A 24115-nucleotide genomic window follows, 5' to 3' on the forward strand; every position below is an offset into this window, starting at 1 on the left:
TGAAGACGAAGATAGGGGAAGGGCCTATGCTGCTAAAGAACGAGGAACTTGCGGGAATGAGACTTATAGATGCGGAAGAACGTGAGGGCTATGAAGAGGTTTGTCTGGTGGAAAAGACACCAGCTGGCTTTGCCAGACCAAGTCGCTATTATAAAAGCCAGCTTGTCAGGGCAAAGGAATAGTGATTATCTACTAAATGCCTAGGGGACGAAAGAAGATTAGGAACTTGATTCTAAATTATAAAGATACTTAGGTAAGTGAACCTGAGTTTGAGATACCTTTCGCTGAGTTCAGAATACCTTTTGCTGGGCTTATCTTGAGATCCTGTATCAAGGTCTGATATTGCCTTGCTCCCTGGGGAATGCTTTTACGGTGTTTTGCGCTAAGTGATGGGAGCTTCAGGGCTCAAATAAAAGTGTCTAAGGTTTAAAGCAAGACCTGTATATAAAACGGAATATGAATTCTAACTCTAAAAATAGCGTCTAACTAACCAATGTACCTCGGAACATCCTAGTTGCTAAGGACAGGAGATTGTCCGTCCCACTCGCTGCTTTCAGCTGCATCAACAAGCCACTTCCCAACACTCCCCCTGGTAATCTTGGGCATCCAAGCACAGCCCTTTCCATCATCGGGCCAAACTTTGACAGGCTGGGCTTCGCCCTCTCCAAGCATAACAGGGCGAGAAAGAACAAAAGTCAGTCCACTCTCTCTGACCAGAAGGTCAACCTCGTTATGATCCTTGAGGCCAATCCCCATACTTCCGTGGCTAAAGATCATCTTGCCAGGGAGATTCATAGAGCGCCACGACGACCCAGCGCCTTGAGCTGAGTTTACCACGATTTTAGGGGAGATCTTTGCTTGAGAAATAGCCGCGAGAAGAGCGCGCATGCTTACAGCCATGAAATCAGGTGTAGTATCAGGGTGAAGAGCTGCGAAGGGGGACTCTGTGACTCTGATCTGTGCAAGAGCTGAGATGACTACTTGCGGAGCCTGAGGTGTTGTAAGAGCCTTGAGGATGTCGGACTCTGAAGTTGGTGTTCCCTGGACGAGGGTGATGTTGGGGTGAGAGGCGAGTTTGGCGGAGTTTGTGTTGCGGACAAGGGCAGTGACTGTATGGCCTCGCGATAGAGCCTCTTGGACGGCTAAAGAGCCATTGCGGCCTGTTCCGCCAATGAATAGGAAGTGCATTTTGGAGGGGTTTTGGTGGAGGAGAGGTAGTTGGTATTGAGTGGGGTAGATCACAGATGCCAAGTGAGATGAGGGTGAGAAGGGCCTCAGAGTACAAGGCTGAGTGTTTAACTTGAAAGTACTTAGAAGGTTTGGAAAAGGTGTTGGAGGTATTGAGGGCGTATGCGAGTGATTGATGCAACAAAACCTACCGCTGTCACATCCTGAGTCTTTATAGCAAAACCCTTCCATCGCTTCCGGCCGAGTCCATCGGCCCCGACGTCTCGGCCGGGCAAGTAAACCGGCTGTGCGAAAACCGCGCCGCAGCTTAGAAATCAGCACTAACGAGTCCGAGCATTACAACGGGCGCAAAAACAAGCGACCTAGCCTATAGAAGATGATTTAGAGAGTGTACTAGCCTAAGACAGAGGGAGTGCTGACTGTTGGCGGCCGAGAAGGAAAAGATATCGGCCGGATGGAATGACTCGGCCGATAGAAGAGGGGTTTTGGTCAAGATGATTGGTTGAGACGGATGAGGGCGGCACGATTGTGTGAGAAATGAAGAGATTTTTGGCAAAAGACCGACGCCGGCAGGAAATCACCGTAGGATGATGGCGACATGTTCAGAAAATGGTGGGAGGATTGGGAGGAAGGGTGGCTGAGTGGTTGTGTATATATAGGAGGTCATGGACGAGGTGGTGATGCATCAGAAACTCATCATTCATACCAACATTCACATCTCACTTGTACCCACTTTTAGAACATTAAAGAACTACACTTTATATATCTTCAACTCCAAATCCAACCCCTTCCCTTATCCAATATCAACATGTCATCCCCACAAGTCGCCATCATCGGAGCAGGCCTCTCAGGTCTCGCCCTAGCCCTCGCACTGCACCAGCAAGGTATCCAATCCACCACCTACGAACAGCAAAGCGCCCCCCTCGACATCGGCGGCGCAATCATGCTATCCCCCAACTCCCTGCGTGCCCTAGATAAGCTCGGCGTCTTTGAACGCATGCTCCCCAAGTCCTACAAATTCCAGGACTTGTACTTTTACTCCCAAGACGATAAACTCGTTGACGTCTTTGAGTTTGGCAATCAGGAGAAATACGGATACTCTGGTATTCGTGTTTATCGCTTTGAGCTCATTAATGTTCTTCTTGATCTTGTTAAGGAAGCGGGTATCAAGGTTGAGTATGGGAGAAAGTTTGAGAGTATTGTGAGTGAGACGGAGGATAGCGTCACGTGGCGCTTTACGGATGGGAGTGAAGAGACTGCTGGTCTTCTCGTTGGAGCTGATGGAATTCACTCTCGTGTCAGGGAGTATCTTCACCCAGACTTGGAACCAAAGTTCACAAACATGATCGGCGTCACAGCTGCTGTTCCCGCGAAGCAGCTCAAGTTGGAGAGCAATGAGTACAAGCTACCAGCTACTTTCATGCACGACAAGCGCGGTGCTTTCGTCATTGCGCCGCAGTTAGCTGATGGCTCTGAGGTTCTCATCGGAAAGCAAAAGATTTTTGTTGGTGAAGATCCAGGCCGTGATGCTTGGAAGGCTATGAACTCTGATAAGACATGGTGCGTTGATTTTCTCCGCGAAGGCAAGGAAGACTTCCCCGCCATCGTCGCAAACTCAACCTCAGTGATCTCTCCTGATAGAGTCAACCTCTGGCCGTTTTATCTCCTCCCCAAGCTTGAGACCTGGGCTTCCAGCGCTGAGCACGGCCGTGTCGCTATTCTCGGCGACGCAGCACACGCTATTCCCCCCACCGCCGGCCAAGGTGTGAACCAGGCTTTTGAGGATATATACACCTTCGCCGGGGTACTTGGTCAGTTGAAAGAGAAGAACAGCGAGGGTCTAAGTGATACTCTTGGACGATGGCAGAAGGGTAGACAGGAGCGTGTTGATAAGATCATCGAGTTGAATAATGAGATTAATAAGAGGAGGATGCCGAAGCAGGCTGATGTTGAGACTAAGCCGTTTGATATTGACTGGTTGTATTCGGTTGATTTGGATCAGATGGTGCGAGACTTTGTTGGTGGTAATTAGGAAAGGTTGTTTGGAGAGAGATGTGCATATCGGGCCAAATTAGTGTTATGGAAAGGCTGCTGCAGTGAACTAGGGTCAAGGCGAGCTTTCAGGCTGGCAATTGGACGGCAAATATTACTACACTTCGATATTATCCCAGAGCTGTAACTATTTTTCGGTTCTTTTATCCCTACAAGAGGGCGCGGTGTTGCACATTGACGTTGCCCAGCACCACCGTCTTGATCTGTAGGTAATCATCGATGCCGTACTTGCTTCCCTCGCGACCAAGACCCGAGTGTTTGACTCCGCCGAAGCTGAACCGTGCTATTAGCTTCCTGCTCAGAGGGCGATAAGAGGAAAGGATAACTTACGGAGCAGCAGCGTCAGACACAACGCCACTATTGACTGCAACCATGCCAAATTGAAGCTGTTCGGTGATTCTCGTCGCGCGGTTCAGATCCTGTGTGAAGATGTAGGAGGCAAGGCCGACATCGCATTTGTTGGCGACCTGGATGATGGCTTCTTCTTCATCGAAGCTGAAGACTGGGGCTATGGGGCCGAATATCTCCTCGTTTACAACGCGCATGGAGGTGTCCACGTTGCTGAGAATCGTTGGGGCGAAGAAATTGGAGCCTATTGCGATGCAGCTAAGGTCAGTGAACCTGATCTGGCGGTGAGTGCAGCAGCAAGATGGGCGCGACTGTGATGTATCTTACCTTGATCCATAAGGGCTGAACCGCCGCACTCGACCTTGGCACCGCCCTGCACCGCCTCGCTCACGAGACCTTCAAGTCTCTGAACAGCCGCCGCAGAAATGAGAGGTCCATGCGTTGTCTTGGCATCAAACCCAGACCCAACCTTGAACTTGCCGACTTCCTCCTTTAGCCTCCTCAAAAACTCATCATACACCCCCTTCTGTACAAAGATGCGGTTGGAGCACACGCAAGTCTGACCAGAAGACTTGAACTTGCTCGTCACGGCTGCTTTCACAGCAACGTCCAGATCTGCATCATCAAAAACTATAAAGGGCGCATTGCCACCTAGCTCCAGACTCATCTTCTTTAGGGTCCCGCTGGATTGGCTCATAAGAAGCTTGCCTACGCGGGTCGAGCCGGTGAAGGAGATCTTGCGAACAATATTGGAGGAGCAGAGGGTTTGACCGATCGAGGGGGTGTTAGCATCTGCGGTAATGGAGTTGACAACGCCGGGTGGGAGTGAAGTGCGGGAGAGGAGAGAGAGGAGTGCATTGGCCGTGAAGGGTGTTTCGAAGGCGGGTTTCAGAATCGAGGTGCAGCCAGCGGCGAGGGCTGGAGCGAGTTTCCGAGCAATCATTGCGGCTGGGAAGTTCCATCTAGACCATGGCGTCAGTAACGTGAGTAGAGAGAGGATTTGTTGGCTTTGGAAACGAACGCCATGTCGAGATAAGGGACCAAAGGAAACCTACGGTGTGATGAGGCCGCATACGCCAATGGGCTCTTTCAAGGTAGAGACCCTAAAGCTCGACTGGCTGTGGGAAATGACATCGCCATAAATCCGTGGCGCCTCTTCGGCAAACCACTCGATGAAGCTCGCCGCAAAGAGAACCTCACCAGCTGCATCGGCCTTGGGCTTACCGTTCTCCAACGTAATAAGCGTCGCTAGGTCGTCCTTGTTATCCAGAACCAACTCGTACCACTGACGCAGAATTCTCGAGCGGTCCCGTCCTGTAGCTGATTTCCAGACCGGAAGAGCGGCTGAGGCGGCTTGAATGGCGCTCTCGGCATCTTCAGGGGTTGACTCAGGACATGAGCCGATGGCCGAGCCCGTCGCAGGGTCTGGGGACAGATGTCAGTGAGTCGGTGGGAAAACAACTTTTCAATCTGGGACAATGAAGATAGTTGAGATGGATATACTTGCTTACCATAAACATTGAAAGTCTTGCCTGAGATGGAGTCCACCCACTCATTGTTGATGAAGTTCTTCTGAATGAAGAGAGAGGGATCCCTTAGCTGGGGTAATGCGTTGGCCATGTTGACAGGATTGTGCTGTGATGAGATGCTCAGAGTTTTCGAATTTCCGGGACGGGCTCAAGAAGAAATGACGAGATACAGAGATAACTATCATGTTGGTAGAAGGATCTCGTCGCCATGAAATTCGGCATATACGCACGTGGACATATCTAGATACCACCGGGCCTGATGCCGAAATGTTGAAGTGGGTCTCCGGTCCCCGGAGCTGAAATAGGAAATCCACGCCTCGCCTTGCATTGCTTCTCTTTCTCTCTAATTGTGGGGGTTCAAAGATAATCATTAAATTCCTGGAAATGCGACTCAGACCTCTGCCCCCACCCTTATCGTACTCGAGAATGGGAAGCTGATGCCCAAGATTGCTGCAAACAACAGCCCCATTTGTTTTGGGGGTAACATACGGTGTTTCTGGACCGGGAGTAAAACATTGCGTCGCCAGTTATTACAAGAAGGGGAGGCAATTGAGGACCATCAGGCATCCGCACCCATGCTATGCATGATACGTACTATCCCTTCCGACCTCTCCGTAAAAGTCTGTGATGGACTTTTGTGGTGGTTGAAAAGCTGCCGAAGCTATATTGATACGCCATCTCTGGGGATCATATCTTTGTTATCTCCATCAAGATACTGCCCTTTCTGCCACGGAACTTAGACATTGCACAACCCTACTTTCCTAAACCCGGACCACACACTGGCCTACATACAGACATACCCGCAAAGAAACCAACGCCATGTCTACAAGCACAACACAGACTGAAGAGCGGAAGCTCGACACTACAGTCTCCTTGTTTCCGACTCAGCAATCGACGACTGCATCGACGTCGGGTACTATCCCGGCCTCCCTAGCCACTGGCGGATACGAGTTTCCCGGCATTCCTAAGTTCACCGACCTGTACAAGAAGCGCCAATGGCAGCTCGAACACATGGCCGGCGCATTCAGGGTGTTTGCCCGCAAAGGGTTCACAGAAGGCACAGCTGGACACATCTCCGTCCGTGACCCTGTCGAACCAGACACCTTTTGGATCAACCCGTAAGTCAAATACACGCGAACTCTTGTTGTCTCTAGTGAAGGTGTTCAAGCTTGCTGATACAAGCAAATTAGCCTTGGCAAGCACTTCGGCATGCTCAAGGCCAGCGACATGGTGCGGATTAACGAAGAAGGCCAGGTCATCGGCGGAAACAGAGTCGCAGTCAACGCCGCCGGCTTCATCATCCACAGCGCCATCCATAAAGCCCGCCCTGACATTCATGCCGCCTGTCACATGCACTCTCGCTTCGGAAAGGCCTGGTCTGCATTTGGAAAACCTGTCGACATCATCAATCAGGATGCCTGTCTCTTCCACGGCGTTCAAGCAGTATACGATGACTTTGGCGGTGTTGTGCTCGGCGAGGACGAAGGGAAAAAACTGGTCGAGGCATTGGGAGACAAGGGCAGGGTCATGCTCCTCCAGAACCACGGGCTGCTGACGACCGGCGGGACTGTCGATGAGGCTGCGTACCTGTTCACCGCGTTGGAGAGGACCTGCGAGGTGCAGCTTATGGTCGAGGCGGCCGGGTTGGAGAAGAAGATTGTGGGTGATGAGGCGGCCGAGTTTACCCACAAGGTGAACGCTGATCCTGTAAGTTTGCTTCCAGGTCTCGAAGAGAAAGTGACTTTTGGTGAGTTTGTTCAGCCTAACGATATGCCATAGGAGACACTGTATACGGAGTTCCAGCCTGACTTTGAGTATGAGATTTGGAAGTCAAAGGGCGAGTTGAGCAAGGGAGAACAATTCTGTGCATGATCGAGGGTTAGATAGGCAAATAGCTTAGAATACACATCCGGCCTTGCACGTCAACCTGTAACTTCCTGGATCCGGGACAACAGCTAAGACATACATCTCTACTTTAGCAATGGCAACACTACGATGTCAAGGAATGCGCAGGGCTCAGAAGAAGCTCGATACATGAAGTTTGCATCCATTGTATTATGATCTTATCTACCTATAAGGGTTGCCTTCTCGAACTTAGTCGCCCACGCTCGCTTCTCCTCCGAGACCTTTAACTACGACCCCTTCATGATCCCTAACAGGACTCTCAACGTCGGCATCGCAATCTCCAGCCTCTCCCTCTCACGCAAAGACTCCCCCACAATGCTCTTAATCTCCATCAGGTTCCCCTTGTCACAAGCTCGACACATGCTAGACTGAAGCCGCAGTCGATGACCACGGCGTCGGCAAGATCAGGTTGGAGGGTGATGCCTTTGGCTTCATGGACGGCTCGGATCTCACTTATGATGGGGAGTATCAGATCGTTGATGATGTGTTTCTATAGGCGGCAGACAATACCTGCTTTTAGGTCTTTCACAACCTCACCGGCCGCCCGCTCACCACTACGCACCGCGCCCTCCATGTACCCTTTCCACTCGCCAGCCGTCTCTGTACCAGCAAAATGCAGGTCTCCAGCCGGCTGCCTAAGGCTATCTCCGCCCACTGTGTCAAGAAGGCCAGGTGGTAGAGCTGTGCAAGGGCATCCGAAGCCAGACCACTCGTCTCCGCTCCATTCGTAGTACGTCAGCGAGACGAACAAGTCCTCGATGTTGTTGACACAGTAGAGACTCTTGAGCTGTTTGAGCAGCGCAGCCTCTTTCTCCGCTTGGCTCGGAAGGGCACCCCATTCGCGGCCGTGGTCTGCTGCCATGAAGCAGGTGAGGACATTCTTGTTGCTCTGCGGAGCCGAGGTATCGCGAACAACAGCCGCAGGGCCGGTGAAGGAGTTGATGAGGCCGCACATTCCGGCTTCGGCCCAGAATGGCGACTTGAACTCCATCATTGCCTTTGTGTAGTATCCGTAGGACAATGACTCGACCCACAGCTGCTTGACGTGGGGAAGCTCGGGGTAGAAGGAGATGGATCTGAGGGCAGGGCCCGGCACAGTCGTGATGACCTTGCGAGCTGAGATGACTCTTCCTGACGAGGTCTGCACGAGGATGGAGCCAGCTTCGCCGTTCTGGACGATTGACTTGACCGGCGTTGAGAGACGTACTGTATCAGCTGGGAGACTTGAAGCAAGGCCATTGGCGAACAACTGTGTTCCCTGTCTTACACGCAAGTACTGCCCGCCATGCTTGCGGTCAGACCGCATCTGCATCAGGCCGCCTCCAGACTTGCAGTAGTTGAGAAAATACAGAGCTGAGATGTCCTTTGGGTCCTGGCCCAACATCGCCCGCGTCCAAACCGTCCCCGTAGCCAGTGCCGCTTCGCTGGCTCCTCGGGATCGAAGGTAGGCCTCAAAGGTCATGGAATCGAGGGTCGTGTCTCTCGGGTTCCAGGTATCCAGAGCCTGGCAGTCCCTCTCGGCCATATCTCGGATGATCTCGATGTTCTTTCGAGATTCCTCATCGAACTTGAAGAAAAGATACCCTCGTCAGCAAGGCTGCTATATTGTACACCTCACGTGAAAGGATGAAGCACACATACCCTAGGGATCTCGCCATAAGGAAATAAGGAGATCTCTCCCTTGTCATTCTGAAGCACGCAGTGCCCGTTGGTATTCTGCTCAATCATATCGGCGCCAAATCTCCCGGCCAAGGCAATGATTCTGCTCTGGTTCGTGTCATTGATCCAGGCAGCGCCGAGATCAATAACAGCGCCAGAGGGCAGCTCCTGGCTCCAGGTCTTGCCTCCGACGCGATCACGAGCTTCCAGAACGACACACGAGAAGCCAGCGCGAATGAGCTCATGAGCGGCCGTCAAGCCCGCAAGACCGGCTCCCACAATGACCACGTCGTGCTTTTCCGAGGCTGCTGCAAGGGTAGGAGAACGAGATGGGGCTTCAACCGGCGGCAGGGCGACAGTCGCGTCGATCTCAAACAGCCACTGCGGCATCGCCAGCTTATTGACCGGCACCAGAGTCATGGCCGGCCGGTGGCCCCTCAGGAACTTCTGGATGTGCCGCGTGTGCTTCCTGTTGGCGGCATCATAGTTGACGACGTAGACGGTAAGCTTGGTGATGTTCTCGACGCGCGCGCCTGCTGCGATGAGGATCTTGCGCAGATTGAGGAGCGCAAGATGAATCTGGGACTCGTAGTCGGCCGGGACGGTGCCGTCTTTGGCACTGCCGACCTGGCCGGAGACTTGGAGAGTCGGCGAAGCTGAGGAGAGAGTACCAGCAGCGAAGTAGGCTCCCGAGGTGTTCTCGAGGTCGACTGTCTTGACGTTGCCCATGGTTCCGATCTATAGCATAGAGTAAGGAACAAACAGTATGCTGTGCTTGATTTGAGTTTGCTCGAGCATGCCTTGTCGAGCCCTGACTGATATCGGATATTGAGCGTCTTCATCAATAGCGCCGTCTATAATGTCCGTTTCCAGCCGGGTGAGCACGACATGCTATCTCGCTGTCGAATCCACTGCTTGACGAGCGATAGTCCATATATTAGTAGATCAATGCAAGGGACCCCTGCCGATTCTCGATAAGGAATCCCCAGGCGACGGTCTTGACTTGTATATGTCCAAGCTAGCGTATTAGGTACGTGTGAGTGACGTGTAGCCCATCGCCAGGTCCTGCCTTATGGGAGTGGGAGTATTGAGTAGACTTGTAGATATCTGCAACTTTAACCTACCGTGTCTGAATTGTGCTCAAAAAGCGCCAACTCTTGCCCCAAGCAGTACCAGAGCGCTATCCGTAAGAAGGAATGGCGTCAGGCTCCCCACTGTGGGACACCTTAGTAGATCCAATGGGTGTCATATCTGCATGCATTAAGAATTCGGCTTTCAATGAATTGATGATAGTGAATCTGGACTCAATTGATCTTGCCATTTGAGAATGCAGCCTATCAAGATAGGGAGATATGCTCAGTCCTTGCTGCCAGCTCAGAAGCCGGCATCGGACACATTGCCGAGACGTTTCTCGTGTCTTCTCCGTATCTTCGATGATGGTCGAGAACCTTGGACTGGAGTAACAAATTAGTTGATGATACTTTTTCTGAAGAGTTCATCACGCCTATCAATCATTGTACTGTAGTATCCCCGAGCCAGCTTGAGGCCATGGCAACGACCTCATCACCACCTTTGACACTCCACCAAGTCGAGCTTGCAGCCAAAGCCAAGCTGTCGCAGCATATATACGAGTTCTATGCTTCTGGTTCGGATGACGAGGAAGCGCTGCGTCGCAATGTTGATGCATTCAATCGGTATGGTAACCCACTAACCAAGTTCCATTCGTATGCGAAGTCACATACAGCTAACCAAAGCTTTTTAAACACCTAACAGATTATTCATCAGACCACGCGTCCTCGTCGATGTCTCCCGCGTCGATACGTCCACCAAATTGTTCGGCTGGTCTTCACCACTCCCAATCAGCATAGCTCCCAGTGCCATGCAGAAGCTGGCTGGTGGCGAGGGAGAGCTTGATGTGGCCAGGGCTGCGGCGTCTTTGGGCGTCAATGTGACCTTGTCATCACAATCGACCACTTCTCTCGAAGATGTCCAAGCGGCCAGGCAGAAAGTCATGAGACATGCTAGGCGTCAGGCACCGCCACCGTGGATGCAGTTGTACCTTTACGAAGACGTCACGAAGAGCGTCAATCTGATTAGACGAGCCCAAGGTATTCAAATCTCCCGAGAGTCCCCCCTAATCAAGACACTTCTAGACTAACGCCTTGCGAAGCTGCTTCATACGAAGCCCTGGTCCTCACTGTCGACACTCCTGTCCTAGGCAACAGACTCGCTGAGCGACGAACCGCCGTCAGCCTCCCCCTAGGCATGAGCCTCCCCAATACCGAAACCCCATCCAATTCCAACTCGAAACTCCCCAGCGTCAACCGCCTCCTCATGAACGCCAGGACCGCCACGGAAGCGGCAGACCTCCTTGCCAGCGCTGGCTCTAAGATGCATAGCTCCAGCCTCACCTGGGCGAAGACCATGTCATTCCTCCGAGGGGTGACCAAGATGAAGATCATCCTCAAGGGCATCATGACGGGGGAAGACGCAGCGCTGGCAGTCGAGCATGGCGCCGACGCTATCATCGTCTCAAACCATGGCGGACGTCAGCTGAGCAATACCTGCGCAACAATCGAGGCACTGCCTGAAATTGTCGATGCCGTCAATGGCCGTATACCAGTCATTCTGGATGGAGGGATCAGGACTGGTGCAGATGTCTTCAAAGCGCTGGCGTTAGGGGCGGACTTTGTGTCGATTGGTCGACCGGTGCTCTGGGGGCTCGCCTATGCCGGGCAAAACGGTGTTGAGTCTGTATTGCACATCCTGGAGAGGGAGTTTAGTCGAACGATGGCTTTGGCTGGGGTTAATAAAGTGGCGGACATCAAGAGGGATAGGCTTGGAGTTGTGGCAAGGGATGGATTTGGAATTTCGAAGCTGTAATGAAAGATGAAGTTCCTGTAAGGGAATGATGCCGGAGTATACGAAATGAATGGGCAACAAATCTATTAAAATACTAAATTCCCTCACACTTTAGAGATTGAGCAAACTTTTGATGGGATGGCAGTCGTATCTGAAGGAGATCTGTCTGACCTGTCCATCATTCAAAGCCATCTCTATATTCACGGTATATCGGATCACGTCCAGGTCGGTTCAAAGATTCAAGCTAGCACTAGGTGAGGATAGGTCACGACTGTTCCACTAATATAAAGATGCCTTGACATTATTTGGCAAGAATAATCTGTTCAATCACAACGTACGCTTTGTTCCAAATTCCAGCAGCCTCGGTGAAATAAAGTTACGTGTTACTTAAGGCCAGCACAAAGAACGTCCCGAAGCAATACGCCTAAGAGGGAGTAACATACAAACTGATAACCGCTCATCCATATTACTGACACAGAGAGGACAGTCTCAGTGACCCATACCCTTAGCCCTGGCATACTCAACATCTCGCCAGTACCTTTGCGCCGTCCACTCCCTCATCGCCTTGCCATACCTCGCCATGATGAACAGACTCGCGTTCCACACCAAGCCGATACCGGCCACCGTAAGGTACACCACCATGTAATTGGTCGCCTTCAACCACGGTGTGACTCCAAAGTTGGTCGCAAACGACATGGTGTTCCGGATCAACACACACGTCGTCACCATAGAGCCGGACAGTTCCATATAGCTGCCGATAGCGTAGTTCAGCGCCCCAGCTACACAGAGCGCGGCGTTCATGGCCATGAAGACTTGAGTGATGACCAGCACCATCCAGTGCCATTTGTATGTCACGCCGAGGCCGTAGAGGATCATGGCGGTGGGAACGAGGAAGATGGAGGCGATGAATAGGTAGAGGGTGTGCTCGGGCTCGGAGATGCCGCCGTTACGCCGTGCCAGGCGAACAGTAAGCATAGGACCAATCTTGCCACAGTAGTAGCCACTGAATCAAAGGTCTGTTAGCGCTGATGAAGTTGGGGAGCGAAGATGAAAGATGTCATAGTAAAAGACTTACCCAACAATAGTACCGAGGACACCACCAGAGTATGCCGCGGCGACGCCGGCAGTTGAGAAACCGTACTCAAGGGTGTAGATGGTGCCAATGGTAGCATTCTGGAAGCCCTGCCACACCAAACTGTTTGCTCCATACATGAGACTGGAGAGCGAGCTCATGTTAGCACTTTCATGACATAATGAGTGGTAGTATATGTAGTAACGTACCCAGCGTAGACCACTGCGGGATAAGTGAAGCCCTTGAACGGCGCGATCATGATTTCGAGGAGGCGGTTCGGACGAGGCTTGTCCTTGAGACTGAGCTTCTGAAGATACGTCTTGCGCGGCCACTGTATCTCAGCAGATTCACCGCGGTCAGAGGATGTCGTGTCCAGCGTCACCGTCTTCTCCCCGTCACCGGCCTGCATAGATGCCTGGCTTCCAGCAGCAACCCGCTGGGGTGGCAGCTGATCATGCTTCCGATCGTAATTGGTCTCCTCCATCAAGAAGAAGCAGTATATAAATCCCATACCGTTCCAGATAGCACACCAATACAGCGTCCACTGCCAGCCCATGCCAACGTTGATGAAGCCACTTAACATGGGCGCGAGCTTTCCGCAAAGGGCAAGCGACCAGCCATACCAGGCCATATACTTGCCGCGCTGGTGGGTGAACCAGATATCGGCGATGGAAATCTCACAAAGGGATTCAACGGGGGAGCCAAAGAAGCCGAGGATGATACGGTTGGCGAGGTAGGGACCTGGCTCCTTGCACATGGGGGCCGTGGCTAGGATGACGATGGTGGCAAGGAGGGAGAAGAGGTAGACGGGCCGTTTGCCATACTGAAGGGCCATGGCTTGCCAGAAGATACAACCCCAGCCGTAGAAGAGGAACTGTTCACATCTGTTAGTTTGAATTTCATGCCACCAGGGATTTCATCGGGGGGGTTCTGACCATGATACCAGTTCCATTGTTGATGTCCTGAAGCGAGAGATCAGTTTCCTTCCTGAGAGGCGTGACGATAGAGTAGACGGCACTCGAAGGGATGGCGACGACGATGGTGTAAAGAACAACGCAGCTAGTCTGGATGACCTTGCGCCTGAAAGTCCAGTTGAGGGGATCTTCAGGATCCAGCGACGGCTGCGGAACCAGGATGATATCGTCCTCGCCCTCGCCGTCAGCGTGCTGGCCTCTTATGCTGCCATCTGTGTCGATGAGCCTGAAGGTGCCGGGAGGAAGTCTATCGCCGGCCGCATCGGCGCTGTGTTCAGCCTGGACGGCAGTCATGGTGGCGGACTCGTTGAGCAGAGTTGATAGGAGCTGCTAGCTCAGAGTACAAGAGGAAAAGAGAGATGAGTTAGTGTGTGTGTGAGAGAGAGAGAATGAGTCTAGAGAGGCCAGATGCAAAAACAGTCTTCAAGTGAATATGACAGGATTATGGCCTCTCATGGATGTTTATGTAGTTGACTGGCTACGTGGTGAACTTTGATATGGCTGATAAAGTCATGGAATCTTCAGCACACCAAACACCCGCCAAATGATAGGCATATGCTTTACGAGAGGTTGTATCCAGGTATGCATGCATGCACCCACGTATCTTGAGTGCAATGCAGGCAGACTCAGGGCAAGTCATTCCCCGCAAGATCTGGGCGCTAGCTAATCGCTCTCTATCTTCCATTAGTGCCTATCAGCCAAGCAATCGGTATCGCGGGGATAAGGCAATGAGGGGGCTTTCGCACTAGTATATCGGGTCTACAGGATGAAGTAAGAGTTGGCGAAGAGTACTGTCGGAAAAGGCAAAAAGGAGTAGAGGCGCTTTGCTTCAATTGGTAAAGACTGAGGGAGGGGTCAGCATGGCTGCGGATGCGGCGCCAGTACAATTGAGTCCGGGGTGCATTGGGGGATGATGATAATGCAGTCGGTTTTATTGGTTCTGGAGAAGGGTTTATTGGATCAGATTGATACGGAATAGCCCGAGGGGCTTGGCTGGTTTCTGGGGGTGGTGGGTCTGAAGATAGCAAGCTGGATGATCATTTTTATTCTCTTTGACTGATTCTACCATTTGAGCATCGACTTTCCTAGACACCGAGTGGAGTGACCTGGCAACCATGATGTCATTTCCGACTAGATAAACCTACCCTAGAACGACTTTACACACGAGTCAGACAGATTGATGCATTGTGAATACAGAGTTCGAGTAGTCATCGACAACAATGTTATCGGCTCAAATATACCAAAGGACAGATCAATCAATTCCGAGTCTATCAATATGCTTTCCCTCTTAGTCCATTCGCATCACTTCCGCCCCATAGCACGCTCAATCTCCTCCAGCGCAGCCAACACCTTCTCCTCTTCCTGTCTCCTCCCCACAACCTGCAAATTTACCGGGCTTCCCTTCATCTTCTCCCCATCGTACATCTCCCACACGAATCTGTCCATGTCGTTCTTCGGCAAGTACCCCTCGTCCTTGACATCGACGGCAGGGTCAACCTTAGTCACGGGGAATACGGCGCCCGGGTAGTCCAGGAGGTTCCACTGCGAGGTGTAGCCCCAGTAGCGGGATTGCTCGTGGGGAGGCGCGCTGCCAAAGGATGGAGGGCAGAGGATCACGTCGACCTCGCGGGACGTAGGCGTTGCCGTGGCGGACCATGCTTTGCAGTACATGGTGCGGTACGAGTCTCGCTCGCGGTTAAGCTGTGTTTGGAAAAGGAAATGTTAGTCCGAGGGAACAGCTGGGCAACCAAAGCTCCGGGGAAGCTACATCACTCACCTCCATCATCTCAGTGCATGTCCGGTTCTTTGCTGACGCTTGCTCGTGAAGAATATGCTTGGTGAGTGGCAACGCCGGCTCTCCCGTCTCTTCCAAGATATCAAGCATCTCCTTACCCCCGTCCGGCCAATATAAAGCCGACACAATCTCCCAAGCTTTGCCATGATCTAACGCCTCGCAGTTCCAATCCACGACCTCCATCCCTGCTTTCCTACATACAGCCGCCACCTCCCTCAGCGCTCTCGTCATAGGCGGATGCGGCATCACCACGCCATCCCACCATTGCACAGCGACCTTAGGTGGGGTTGTGAACTTGTAGGGTGTCCATTCTTTAAAGGTGACAAGGGGATCTATACGCCAGGGTTTTGCGGCGAGGGCGATGCGCATGAGGAGCTCAAGGCCGTCGCGGCTTACTGTCATAGGGCCAGGGCAGCCAGCGATGGTATCACGGCCCAGGTATGCGGCTCGAAGGCCGGAACTTGAGATTCTCTTCGTTGAAGGTCTGGGCATGGTCAGCCGTGGGGGTTTCCTAATATTGGAAGGCGACTAACTTGAACCCGTAGATGCCAGTATTGGAGGCAGGGAGTCGGATGCTGCCACCAATATCACCACCAATACCCTTCCAGAGAGTCAGTCTCATGCCAATACAGGGGCGAGGATCCTTGGAAAAGCCAGCTCACTCACCAACAAACTTCCCCTCATACCCAGTAACGCCGACTCTCCTCCTGAACTCCCTCCAGGTGTCAACTCCCTGTTCAGCGGGTGCACCGTCCTTCCATACACGTTGCTCTCGGTCTCAAGATGCATGATTGCCTGCGGCTGTGTCGTCCTGGCGAAGAAGACGCAGCCCTCGGCCCACAGGCTGTCGAACAGGAGGTTTGAGCCGTGGGGCTTGCCGACCCAGGCAGTGAAAGAAGCGTTGGACGTAACATTTTGGCCGACCATACCGAGGTGCTCCTTTGTAGAGATAGGCAGGCCAAAGAGGGCACCTTGGGGAGAGGGTACAGAGTCTAGGTACTTAGCACGGGCGATAGCTTGATCCCAGAGGAGCTCAGTAATGCAGTTTGTCTGGAGTTCCCCCCGTCATCAGCTTCCATTACATTGTTCTCGTGTAGACTTTTCGATTTAGCAGAACATACCGTAGCCTGAGCCAGCGCTGCTCTTCTTAAGAAAGCTCGCGTGACCTCTTCAACCGAGATCTTCCTCTCCCGAAGAACCTGGAGCAGCTCGGTAACGGTGTAGCTCTCTGTGATCTCAATCTCGCGCGGGGTGAGGACCTGCGGCACCAGCTCCAGAGAGTTCCTTGGCAGCTGTTCGGCAGCCGGTACACCCTTCAACGGCGGCTCGACCTTGGCTAGAGAGGTATCGCGATGGGCTCTTGCCTCAGCGGCCTTTTGCTGCCATAATGGAATTCCCTTGACAGCCATGATTGAATTGTGTTGTTCTTTGAGCTGTGGTATTTACTGTACAATTGGCGTAATGCGGATTGGAAACCTTATCGTCGTTGTCGTTGTTATTCAGGAATAAGGAGAAGAAGCAGGAAGAAAGTCTTAACCCACGATGCTAGTCAAAATATCAATCACCAAGGATAAATCATTGCCTACCCTCTCAGAACTCAAGAATGTGAGCTACCTAATCGTGGCCAACGGCCTCCACTCGTAATGGGAAATAGATAGCGGATAGGTATGTATGGTTCACATAGTTTCCTTGACTTACTGCTTAAGGCAAGCTACCTACTGTAGCTAGCTTAGCGCCTCCGTAGTGCGTGCAGTGAATGGTTGGGGGGCTTGGAGCTCACCCCAACTTCGGGCTACGTCAGGTTCTCCACAACTTATCAGCGCAAGCCTGACTCAGGCCGCAGAATTCCCTCCTTCCAACGATAAGCGTCTGCATTATGTAGCAGCCAATCTGGCGAACTTTGGACGACAAGGGTAGTCTATCTATGCAGGCTATGTCAATGACTGCGGAGAAGCCTCTTATCACCACGTCTCTAAATATTGGGTAGAGCGGGCCCCAGTGGTCCTCAATTACTCCGCAATAATCAACACCAACCGCCTTGAACTTCCTCTCTCAAGCCCCCCTCCCCTGCTGATCGCCAGCATCCACAGACACTGTCCGTGTCGCCGTCGGCAGCACTTTCGCCATTTGGTACGAGAGCCATGGATCAAGCATCCCTGCGCAAAAGGCGTCACAAGAGTTTCGCGGGGTGCTGGACATGTCGCGCGCGTAAAGTCAAGTGCGATGAGACCCGGCCGAGTTGTATGCAGTGCAGGCTCAAACAGCTCTGCTGTGAGGGCTACGAGGTCAGGCTGCGATGGATGCCTTTGGAAGCTGTATCTCCCGGATATCGCCATGATGGGAGTAGGCAATCTGAGGATGACTTGGGCCCTGGCCAGCAAAGACTTCAGCGAAGTCTTGTCGTTTGCGGTAAGTGCTCGTATTTAGTCTACAGAGTACATTTCAGCATCAAGGCTGACCATCGTCGATTCACAGATGAGAATGTAGAATCTACCCTTCAGCTATCAGAGCTCGATGATATCTTTAGCCAGATCGACAGCTTCCAGGGTAAAAAGGATCCCTCACACCACAGCCAGCTCTTCTTGTCCAGCTTCGGCGTTTTTGACCCATCTTATACTGAACAAGGCTACCAGGACGACGGCACGTTGCCGTTCTACGCCACTGCACTGCCTTCGGAGAATACTCCGCCGTCTTTGTCTAGTAATTCTTTCGCTGACTCTTGGGAACCGGAATCAAGTCATGAGGAATATCTTCCACATGCATCCATCCCTGGATTCACCCTGACTGGTTTTGGGGCCCTTCTTCATGCTCATGAGGCCTCGATGAGCCTCACGTCATATCAAGAGAGCACAGCGATCACTCTTGAAGATAGCTTTCAAGATAACACAGCTGTTATCCTTCGAGATCGGCCACCCGAGAGTCCCTCTACTTCAATAACAACAGCGCCTCCTGAGAGATTCAACTACTACACCTCATCCCACAAGCACCCTCAACAACAAGACGACCGCGCACTTTGGTGGAAAGATACCTCCAACACCATCATCCACAACCCCGAGCCCCTCCCCCTGCCCACCCTCGAACGCTTCCTCCTCAACCACTACGTCCACCGCGTCGTCCACCTCTTCTGCGTCATCTCGTACGAGAAATCACCCTGGAAGACCATCCACCTCCCTCGCGTCCTACAGTCCGCCGGCCAGCTGAGTCTGCACGGCTCCACGACAAAGGTCAGAGAGGCGTTGCGGAACGCGCTGCTGAGCATCAGCGCTTTCTACTTGGCGAATGATAACCGCGAGAGAGGGTGTGAGAAGGAAGGGGATAGGTGGGAGGAGGATGCGGTGACGTTTAGGGGCAGGGCGATCAAGTTGTTGAAGGAAACGGTAGAGAGATCGACGCCACAGTCGAGGCCCAAGTATAAGGAACTGTTGGCTACGATGCTGTCACAAATCACCATCAATGTGAGTTGCCTTTGCACGCTGGATTACCTGGATCATGTTGTCACATATACTGATTTCAAGGGGGGCACAGGTCATGTCTGGAGACACGAGCACCTGTGGCATCCATCTAGACGGCGCCTTCCGCTTCATGAACCACGTCAGAGCCACCAAGTCGACGTATTCCTCCAAAGCTCGCTCCCTCCACCGCATATACTTCTACCTCCGCGTCATCTACGACAGTACAGCCTGCAGGAACTCTTGTGACTACAACGACGGATCTCCACCCTCTCCCGAGGCCGACTTTGGCACCGCCCTATCCGTCAGTCTACTGGACAAAGTCGAAGATGAAAGCGCAGGGCCAGGGAAGTCCAAGTCAGTGCTGAACCACGTCACTGCCCCAAAGGCCCAGCAAGTAGGCGAGTATGAATGCGTCTACGGTGTTCCTCAGGCCCTTCTCATCCTCCTTGCGCGAACGACCGAGCTCATCGACCAAGTCACCACGTCCCGCCAACAACAACCGAACAGCCCATCAACTGACTTCTCCGACCAATGCGACCAGCTCGAATCTGACATTATCGACTGGGAACCCGCCTCGTCCTCAATCTCCGACTCAGACACAACTCCCAGCGCACTCATTATCCAAAAGACCACCCTCGCCTTCCACTCCGCCCTAATAATCTACTTTGCGCAACACATCCGCCACCTGCACCACAACTACCTCCGTACCCACATTCTCCTCGTCCTATCCTCCATAGAAGCCATTGAGGCCATCAAGTCCGAGAAGAACATCTTCTCCGCCCCTTTGTACTGGCCAGCGTTTATAGCGGGGAGTGAGGCCTTCGAGAAGGGTCTGCAGGATAGGTTCAGGGGGTGGTATAAGAAGGTCGAGGGGTATAGGTTAGCAAGCGTGAGGAGTGGGATTGATGTTTTGAGAGAGGTCTGGAGGAGGGGGCCAGGAGGAGGGAAGGGGACGAGTCATTGGAGGAGGGTAGTGCAGGAGACTGGCGTGCGGCTGATGCTAAGCTAACCATAAACGACCATCGGCTCTGTGAAAAATCTTAGAAGCTAACTCGATGACAGTAATCTCTGATGGAGGATTATCACAAGTAACCCTCACTGGTGTTGGCAATGTTGATATACATTATCTCCATGCCAGCAATGGCTCATCGCACTCATCTGACTAGCACCCTTAACGTCATGCCAACGTACGTAGTACAATTTGAGTCATATTGCTTTTATAAGGGATTTAGAACTAGAAGGCTATCTGCAGTTCTTAGTCATGCACTCAACTCGACTATAATTAGGTAGCTCTGCATCAAGATTGCATTTACTTGTTCCCATCTAAAAGCAACACAGAGCGTGATCATCAACGAGCTTGCAGTATCTATTGACGCTCTCTTGAATATAGTTGCAATCCTACATTTCAACTCACCATCGGCTATACAAGATACCTGACTCTCTCAAATCATCACTGTCCACTCCTATCAGAAACATGGCCCAGCCAAATGGGAAATCCTTCTTTCATGTTCATGAATGAAATTCAACAATATGTACCCCCTTCGCGTCACAGTAATAGACCGGTCACGAAACCCATCATTGTTCAACCACTTCCTCAACTCCTTGGTCCCCCCAGCGTCGTACTTAACCATGATCTCAGCCACGTCAATAACCTGGAGCACATCGTCGTCCGTCCGGTCTTTCCGCGTGAGCCCCGATGGTTCCTGTAACCAGAGCACCCAGGGTGTGAAGACATTGTCTCGACGTCGTGGATTGGCCCCTGATCTCAAGAGCATCGGGACAATATGTGGTGATGGGCGGCTTTCTTTAGTTGGTGTGAAACCTGGCGGTCGAAACTCAAGAGAAAGTAAAGGGGGGCAGGTACATCCTGGCATGCTAGGCCATTAAGCGTGCGGAACTCGGGATTTCTGATCATATACTCTCGAGCACCGATTTCGGCGGCTAGGAGAAGGGGCGCGTGCAAGTGGTTTCTTGTCGTAGTACCAGGTAGCTCGTGACAGGCCTTTGATAAGGCTGAGAGATCCGGATCGTTGGGTTTGTATTTGCAACCTACAAGCCCCCTCGAAGAGTGTGGTAGCTGCTCAAAGAAGCTTATGCCGTCACCTTTTTGAGTCCAAAACAAGCCACCATGTGGAGCTGAAATCAAACATGCCTCGATTCTTTGAGATCTACCCTCGTCTAGTTCAGCAACGCGAGTGGGGTGCTCTGAAAGCACTACTATCTCAAAATTTAAAGAGCGGTTCTGCCGGACAGGCCTCCATAGCGTCACGATACTTATCTTGGACTTCTTCACAATCTCGTCTGTATGGGTCAAGGATCCGAAAATTGCTCGTTGCATCGGTACTCCTGGAGAGAAGGAGATTATACGTACTTTCCCGGCCGCCGTGGGCGAAATCTCCAAACGCAACAATATCCAGTGATGCTATGCCCTGCGGCCCAAAAGCCCATTCGAGAAACTGGCGGAAATCGTGCTGCAGCAGAGGCCAAAGGCTTCCTCCGTGGTTATAAGCAGTGACTTCTACCGCGTTGGGTCCGAAGGTGACGTCTCCAGCCGCACCAGTTGGGGTGGTAGGACCTGAGTCGGTCCAAGAGAGAGACTCCCCACTCTCGGACGACGTATCGCTTCTCGTAATCGAAGTCGCCAATGCCGGGTCTTCGTTTATGGCCCAAGACGCGCCTTGCTCGATATTTGGGGCTGACTGGCGAATGTGAAGGACTTTTAATGAAGTCTTTGACGTGAAAGGAAATAAGATGTATTTCTATAAGAGACACAATTAGCTTACGTATCTGATGGGGACGTCGAGGGCTTACCAGGCGTTTTGGCATACAAGGTATGCCAATAAACTCAAGATCAAGCTTCGCAAGGGGATTCTGTGAAGGGTCTTCTTTTATTCGGTGCATACTGTGTCCAGAAATGCCTAGATCCGGCACATCACACGCCCTTTCAAAATGCGGAGAGTCTTCGTTGGTATTGATCATTCTCTGGTGACCAACAAATCTCTTGAGATTTGGATGGCGATGAGCGACGTGGCCCCAAAGCTCAAGGGCTGAAGTCGGTCCAGCTTCGCCTACGAAAAGCTCTTCCAGTCCCTCAAAGGCGTTAAGGTAATCTAGAACAAAGGTCTCGCTCCATTCCTGAATTTCAAGTCTTTTCAGCTTTATCGGGTGGTTGAGCTGCATAACGCGTTTGAGGAATTGATGGCAGTTGGGGCACATTCTCAACATGAGAGACGAGAGGGTCTCGAAGTTGAAGGCATGGGCCATTGCCGTTGAGAGGGGTACCTGCGAGAGGGATAGCACACGGATTCTTGGGAATAAGGGGCGTGGAGAGTGTCTGTTCAAGCCAAGAACGACATCAGCAAAGTAATTGATCTCTTTGGTGCCATCTAGGTCATCCTCGTCATCGCCGTAATAACCCAGATATTCTCGAAGTTCGTGCCAATTCAAAAAATCCAATTCCAGGTTCCTGAGATGCGTCGAATTATTCCGCAGAGCGACGGTAAGCGCGTGCAGATTATCAGAGGTAGGGCCTCTCCAGCTCAGGCTCTGAAGGCTGCTGAATGGGGATAGATCTATCTCGCACTCTCCATCATAAGAGGCCCGGCAAGTCGGATCAGTGATTAAACTCAATGATTGGAGTGAGGACTGTTGAATCGGGATGACGCCAAGGACCCCGAGGATTTCGGGCGGCAAGCATGTCCCTAAATCCCAACTACACTAGTGTCAGATGAGTCTAGACTCATGAGCTTCAAAGCCAGCAGTTCCTACCTGAAACTCTGGAGTTGGTGGCGCTCGAACCGCCGAATTACTGACTCTGCCTTCTGAGCAAGGCTATAAAATCGCGGCAGATGTTGCAGCTCATCATCTCCATCGTCAATGTCTATTGAATAGTCAAGTCCCTCTGCATGGGGACAACGCCGCCTTACAGAAAAATCAAAATCAGACCGGAAGTGAAGTTGCGTGGCATGTTGAAGACATGATTGCGGCAGACCTGTCACCCGGATGCGATTCAAATGGTATTCGCTCTGCGGCTTGATCGTGATGGATTTCCAAAGACTGTTGGCAACACTTTCCCGAAACCACCTCGAGGCTTGGGAAAGTCTTTTCAGATCGGCTTTGGTCAACTGCCAGGATAAAATATTTAGAGCTTGCCAAGAACAAACGCTACAAAGGTAACAGACCTTGTTAGTTATGAGTATAAAAACCTCCAGTGGCAGGTCCATCAACATATAGGCCATCTTGACGTGCTCGTAGGTGGCCATCAACTGGACGTGAGTGTTTCGTAAAGTAATCGATTCCAGGTAGCCTGAATGGAAGCCTGCGGTAATTAAGGCTGCACATGGAGAGGGGATGCTGTAGTGTGCGGGGGCCGAGCCGATATTAAGCTAGGAGCCCATCCTCCGAAACAATTCCCCATTTTGAATGGTCTAATTGGTGCCTCACACAGCCGCCCAAGCGCCTCTAGGTCCTTTGTGCTGAAGTAAGCCCTCAGCCACAAGATTCAACTGCAAATAACACTTCTAGCCCACGACTTAGACATCGATACCACGATGACTGACCGATAGCTACAGCGTAAGACTAAACTCCCCTAAACACACATCAGCACTACTGCCATTGCTAGCTCTAGATGTACCCTTATGGAATGGAATGGTTGGTAAGTATTACTATTAATCCAAACCCGCAACATAATAGGATCTTAAAAGATATCCCCTCATGCAGCACGATGCTATCCCCGTCTCTCTTTGCCCCGGATCTTTAAGCTTGAATTCTTTATAACCTTGAGTCTTCTTTGACTCATTGTTAGCTATAGCCCCAGTGCCTACACTTTCTTTATTAACTAGCTAAGATGCTATGCATGTATATCTCTAAGTAAATTTCAGCATTATACTAACTTAGCAGTTTATTCTATATATAATCTAGTTGTTTTATTAATTAATATCCTTAGCTATCTTTAGGTCTTTTTCTCTTTACCTATATCTACTTAATACTATCTAAAAGCAATAAAAATAGGAATTACTAATTAATTTCTAATATCTAGCTAAAATAAATATTAAATTTCTTAATAATAATATATCTTTTATTTTTCTTAATTATAAAGTTAAAGATACTATATTAAATATTAGTAAATTAAACCTCTCTTTACTTAATAATATAGTCCTATTTAAGCTTTATAAATATCTTACTATTTATATTATATAAAAAGTATTACGACCCAATAGGCATCTACGTATGACCCATAATTTCCACTAATTAACAATACCCCTGCTAAAGATAATTAG

The 24115-nt window shown here is 51.3% G+C and overlaps 10 protein-coding genes across 10 annotated transcripts; 4 read left to right on the forward strand and 6 right to left on the reverse strand.

Annotated features, from left to right (window-relative positions):
- Nucleotides 1-510: 510 nt before the first annotated feature.
- On the reverse strand, nucleotides 511-1188 carry FTJAE_6480 (uncharacterized protein; the record flags this gene model as incomplete). Its single annotated transcript, XM_037353097.1, has 1 exon — nucleotides 511-1188. The coding sequence occupies one exon, from the start codon at nucleotides 1186-1188 to the stop codon at nucleotides 511-513; it is 678 nt and encodes a 225-aa protein (XP_037206488.1).
- Nucleotides 1189-1996: 808 nt separating this feature from the next.
- Nucleotides 1997-3220, forward strand: FTJAE_6481 (salicylate hydroxylase; the record flags this gene model as incomplete). The annotated part of the gene is made up of 1 exon (XM_037353098.1): nucleotides 1997-3220. One exon carries the CDS (start codon nucleotides 1997-1999, stop codon nucleotides 3218-3220), a length of 1224 nt encoding a protein of 407 aa, XP_037206489.1.
- A 169-nt stretch (nucleotides 3221-3389) lies between these two features.
- FTJAE_6482 (aldehyde dehydrogenase C-terminal) lies at nucleotides 3390-5208 on the reverse strand (the record flags this gene model as incomplete). The annotated part of the gene is made up of 5 exons (XM_037353099.1): nucleotides 3390-3513; nucleotides 3571-3832; nucleotides 3916-4550; nucleotides 4644-5013; nucleotides 5100-5208. 5 exons carry the CDS (start codon nucleotides 5206-5208, stop codon nucleotides 3390-3392), a joined length of 1500 nt encoding a protein of 499 aa, XP_037206490.1.
- A 728-nt stretch (nucleotides 5209-5936) lies between these two features.
- FTJAE_6483 (Class II aldolase adducin n-terminal) lies at nucleotides 5937-6989 on the forward strand (the record flags this gene model as incomplete). The annotated part of the gene is made up of 3 exons (XM_037353100.1): nucleotides 5937-6235; nucleotides 6308-6824; nucleotides 6897-6989. The coding sequence occupies 3 exons, from the start codon at nucleotides 5937-5939 to the stop codon at nucleotides 6987-6989; spliced, it is 909 nt and encodes a 302-aa protein (XP_037206491.1).
- Nucleotides 6990-7353: 364 nt separating this feature from the next.
- FTJAE_6484 (flavin containing protein) lies at nucleotides 7354-9410 on the reverse strand (the record flags this gene model as incomplete). The annotated part of the gene is made up of 3 exons (XM_037353101.1): nucleotides 7354-7512; nucleotides 7585-8589; nucleotides 8664-9410. The coding sequence occupies 3 exons, from the start codon at nucleotides 9408-9410 to the stop codon at nucleotides 7354-7356; spliced, it is 1911 nt and encodes a 636-aa protein (XP_037206492.1).
- An 819-nt stretch (nucleotides 9411-10229) lies between these two features.
- On the forward strand, nucleotides 10230-11564 carry FTJAE_6485 (L-lactate dehydrogenase (cytochrome); the record flags this gene model as incomplete). The annotated part of the gene is made up of 3 exons (XM_037353102.1): nucleotides 10230-10405; nucleotides 10455-10789; nucleotides 10852-11564. The coding sequence occupies 3 exons, from the start codon at nucleotides 10230-10232 to the stop codon at nucleotides 11562-11564; spliced, it is 1224 nt and encodes a 407-aa protein (XP_037206493.1).
- A 468-nt stretch (nucleotides 11565-12032) lies between these two features.
- Nucleotides 12033-13883, reverse strand: FTJAE_6486 (major facilitator superfamily transporter; the record flags this gene model as incomplete). The annotated part of the gene is made up of 4 exons (XM_037353103.1): nucleotides 12033-12546; nucleotides 12619-12759; nucleotides 12825-13489; nucleotides 13551-13883. The coding sequence occupies 4 exons, from the start codon at nucleotides 13881-13883 to the stop codon at nucleotides 12033-12035; spliced, it is 1653 nt and encodes a 550-aa protein (XP_037206494.1).
- A 1008-nt stretch (nucleotides 13884-14891) lies between these two features.
- FTJAE_6487 (uncharacterized protein) lies at nucleotides 14892-16793 on the reverse strand (the record flags this gene model as incomplete). The annotated part of the gene is made up of 5 exons (XM_037353104.1): nucleotides 14892-15290; nucleotides 15367-15868; nucleotides 15918-15985; nucleotides 16051-16434; nucleotides 16506-16793. The coding sequence occupies 5 exons, from the start codon at nucleotides 16791-16793 to the stop codon at nucleotides 14892-14894; spliced, it is 1641 nt and encodes a 546-aa protein (XP_037206495.1).
- Nucleotides 16794-17718: 925 nt separating this feature from the next.
- FTJAE_6488 (ARG81-like transcription factor) lies at nucleotides 17719-19908 on the forward strand (the record flags this gene model as incomplete). Its single annotated transcript, XM_037353105.1, has 4 exons — nucleotides 17719-17793; nucleotides 17838-18839; nucleotides 18910-19709; nucleotides 19899-19908. 4 exons carry the CDS (start codon nucleotides 17719-17721, stop codon nucleotides 19906-19908), a joined length of 1887 nt encoding a protein of 628 aa, XP_037206496.1.
- A 693-nt stretch (nucleotides 19909-20601) lies between these two features.
- On the reverse strand, nucleotides 20602-22803 carry FTJAE_6489 (AAA family ATPase; the record flags this gene model as incomplete). Its single annotated transcript, XM_037353106.1, has 5 exons — nucleotides 20602-21137; nucleotides 21208-21595; nucleotides 21648-22548; nucleotides 22605-22716; nucleotides 22782-22803. 5 exons carry the CDS (start codon nucleotides 22801-22803, stop codon nucleotides 20602-20604), a joined length of 1959 nt encoding a protein of 652 aa, XP_037206497.1.
- Between the last annotated feature and the right edge of the window lie 1312 nt (nucleotides 22804-24115).

The sequence above is a fragment of the Fusarium tjaetaba genome (genome assembly GCF_013396195.1).
Source record: "Fusarium tjaetaba strain NRRL 66243 chromosome Unknown NRRL66243_c0000125, whole genome shotgun sequence".
NCBI lineage: Eukaryota > Fungi > Ascomycota > Sordariomycetes > Hypocreales > Nectriaceae > Fusarium > Fusarium tjaetaba.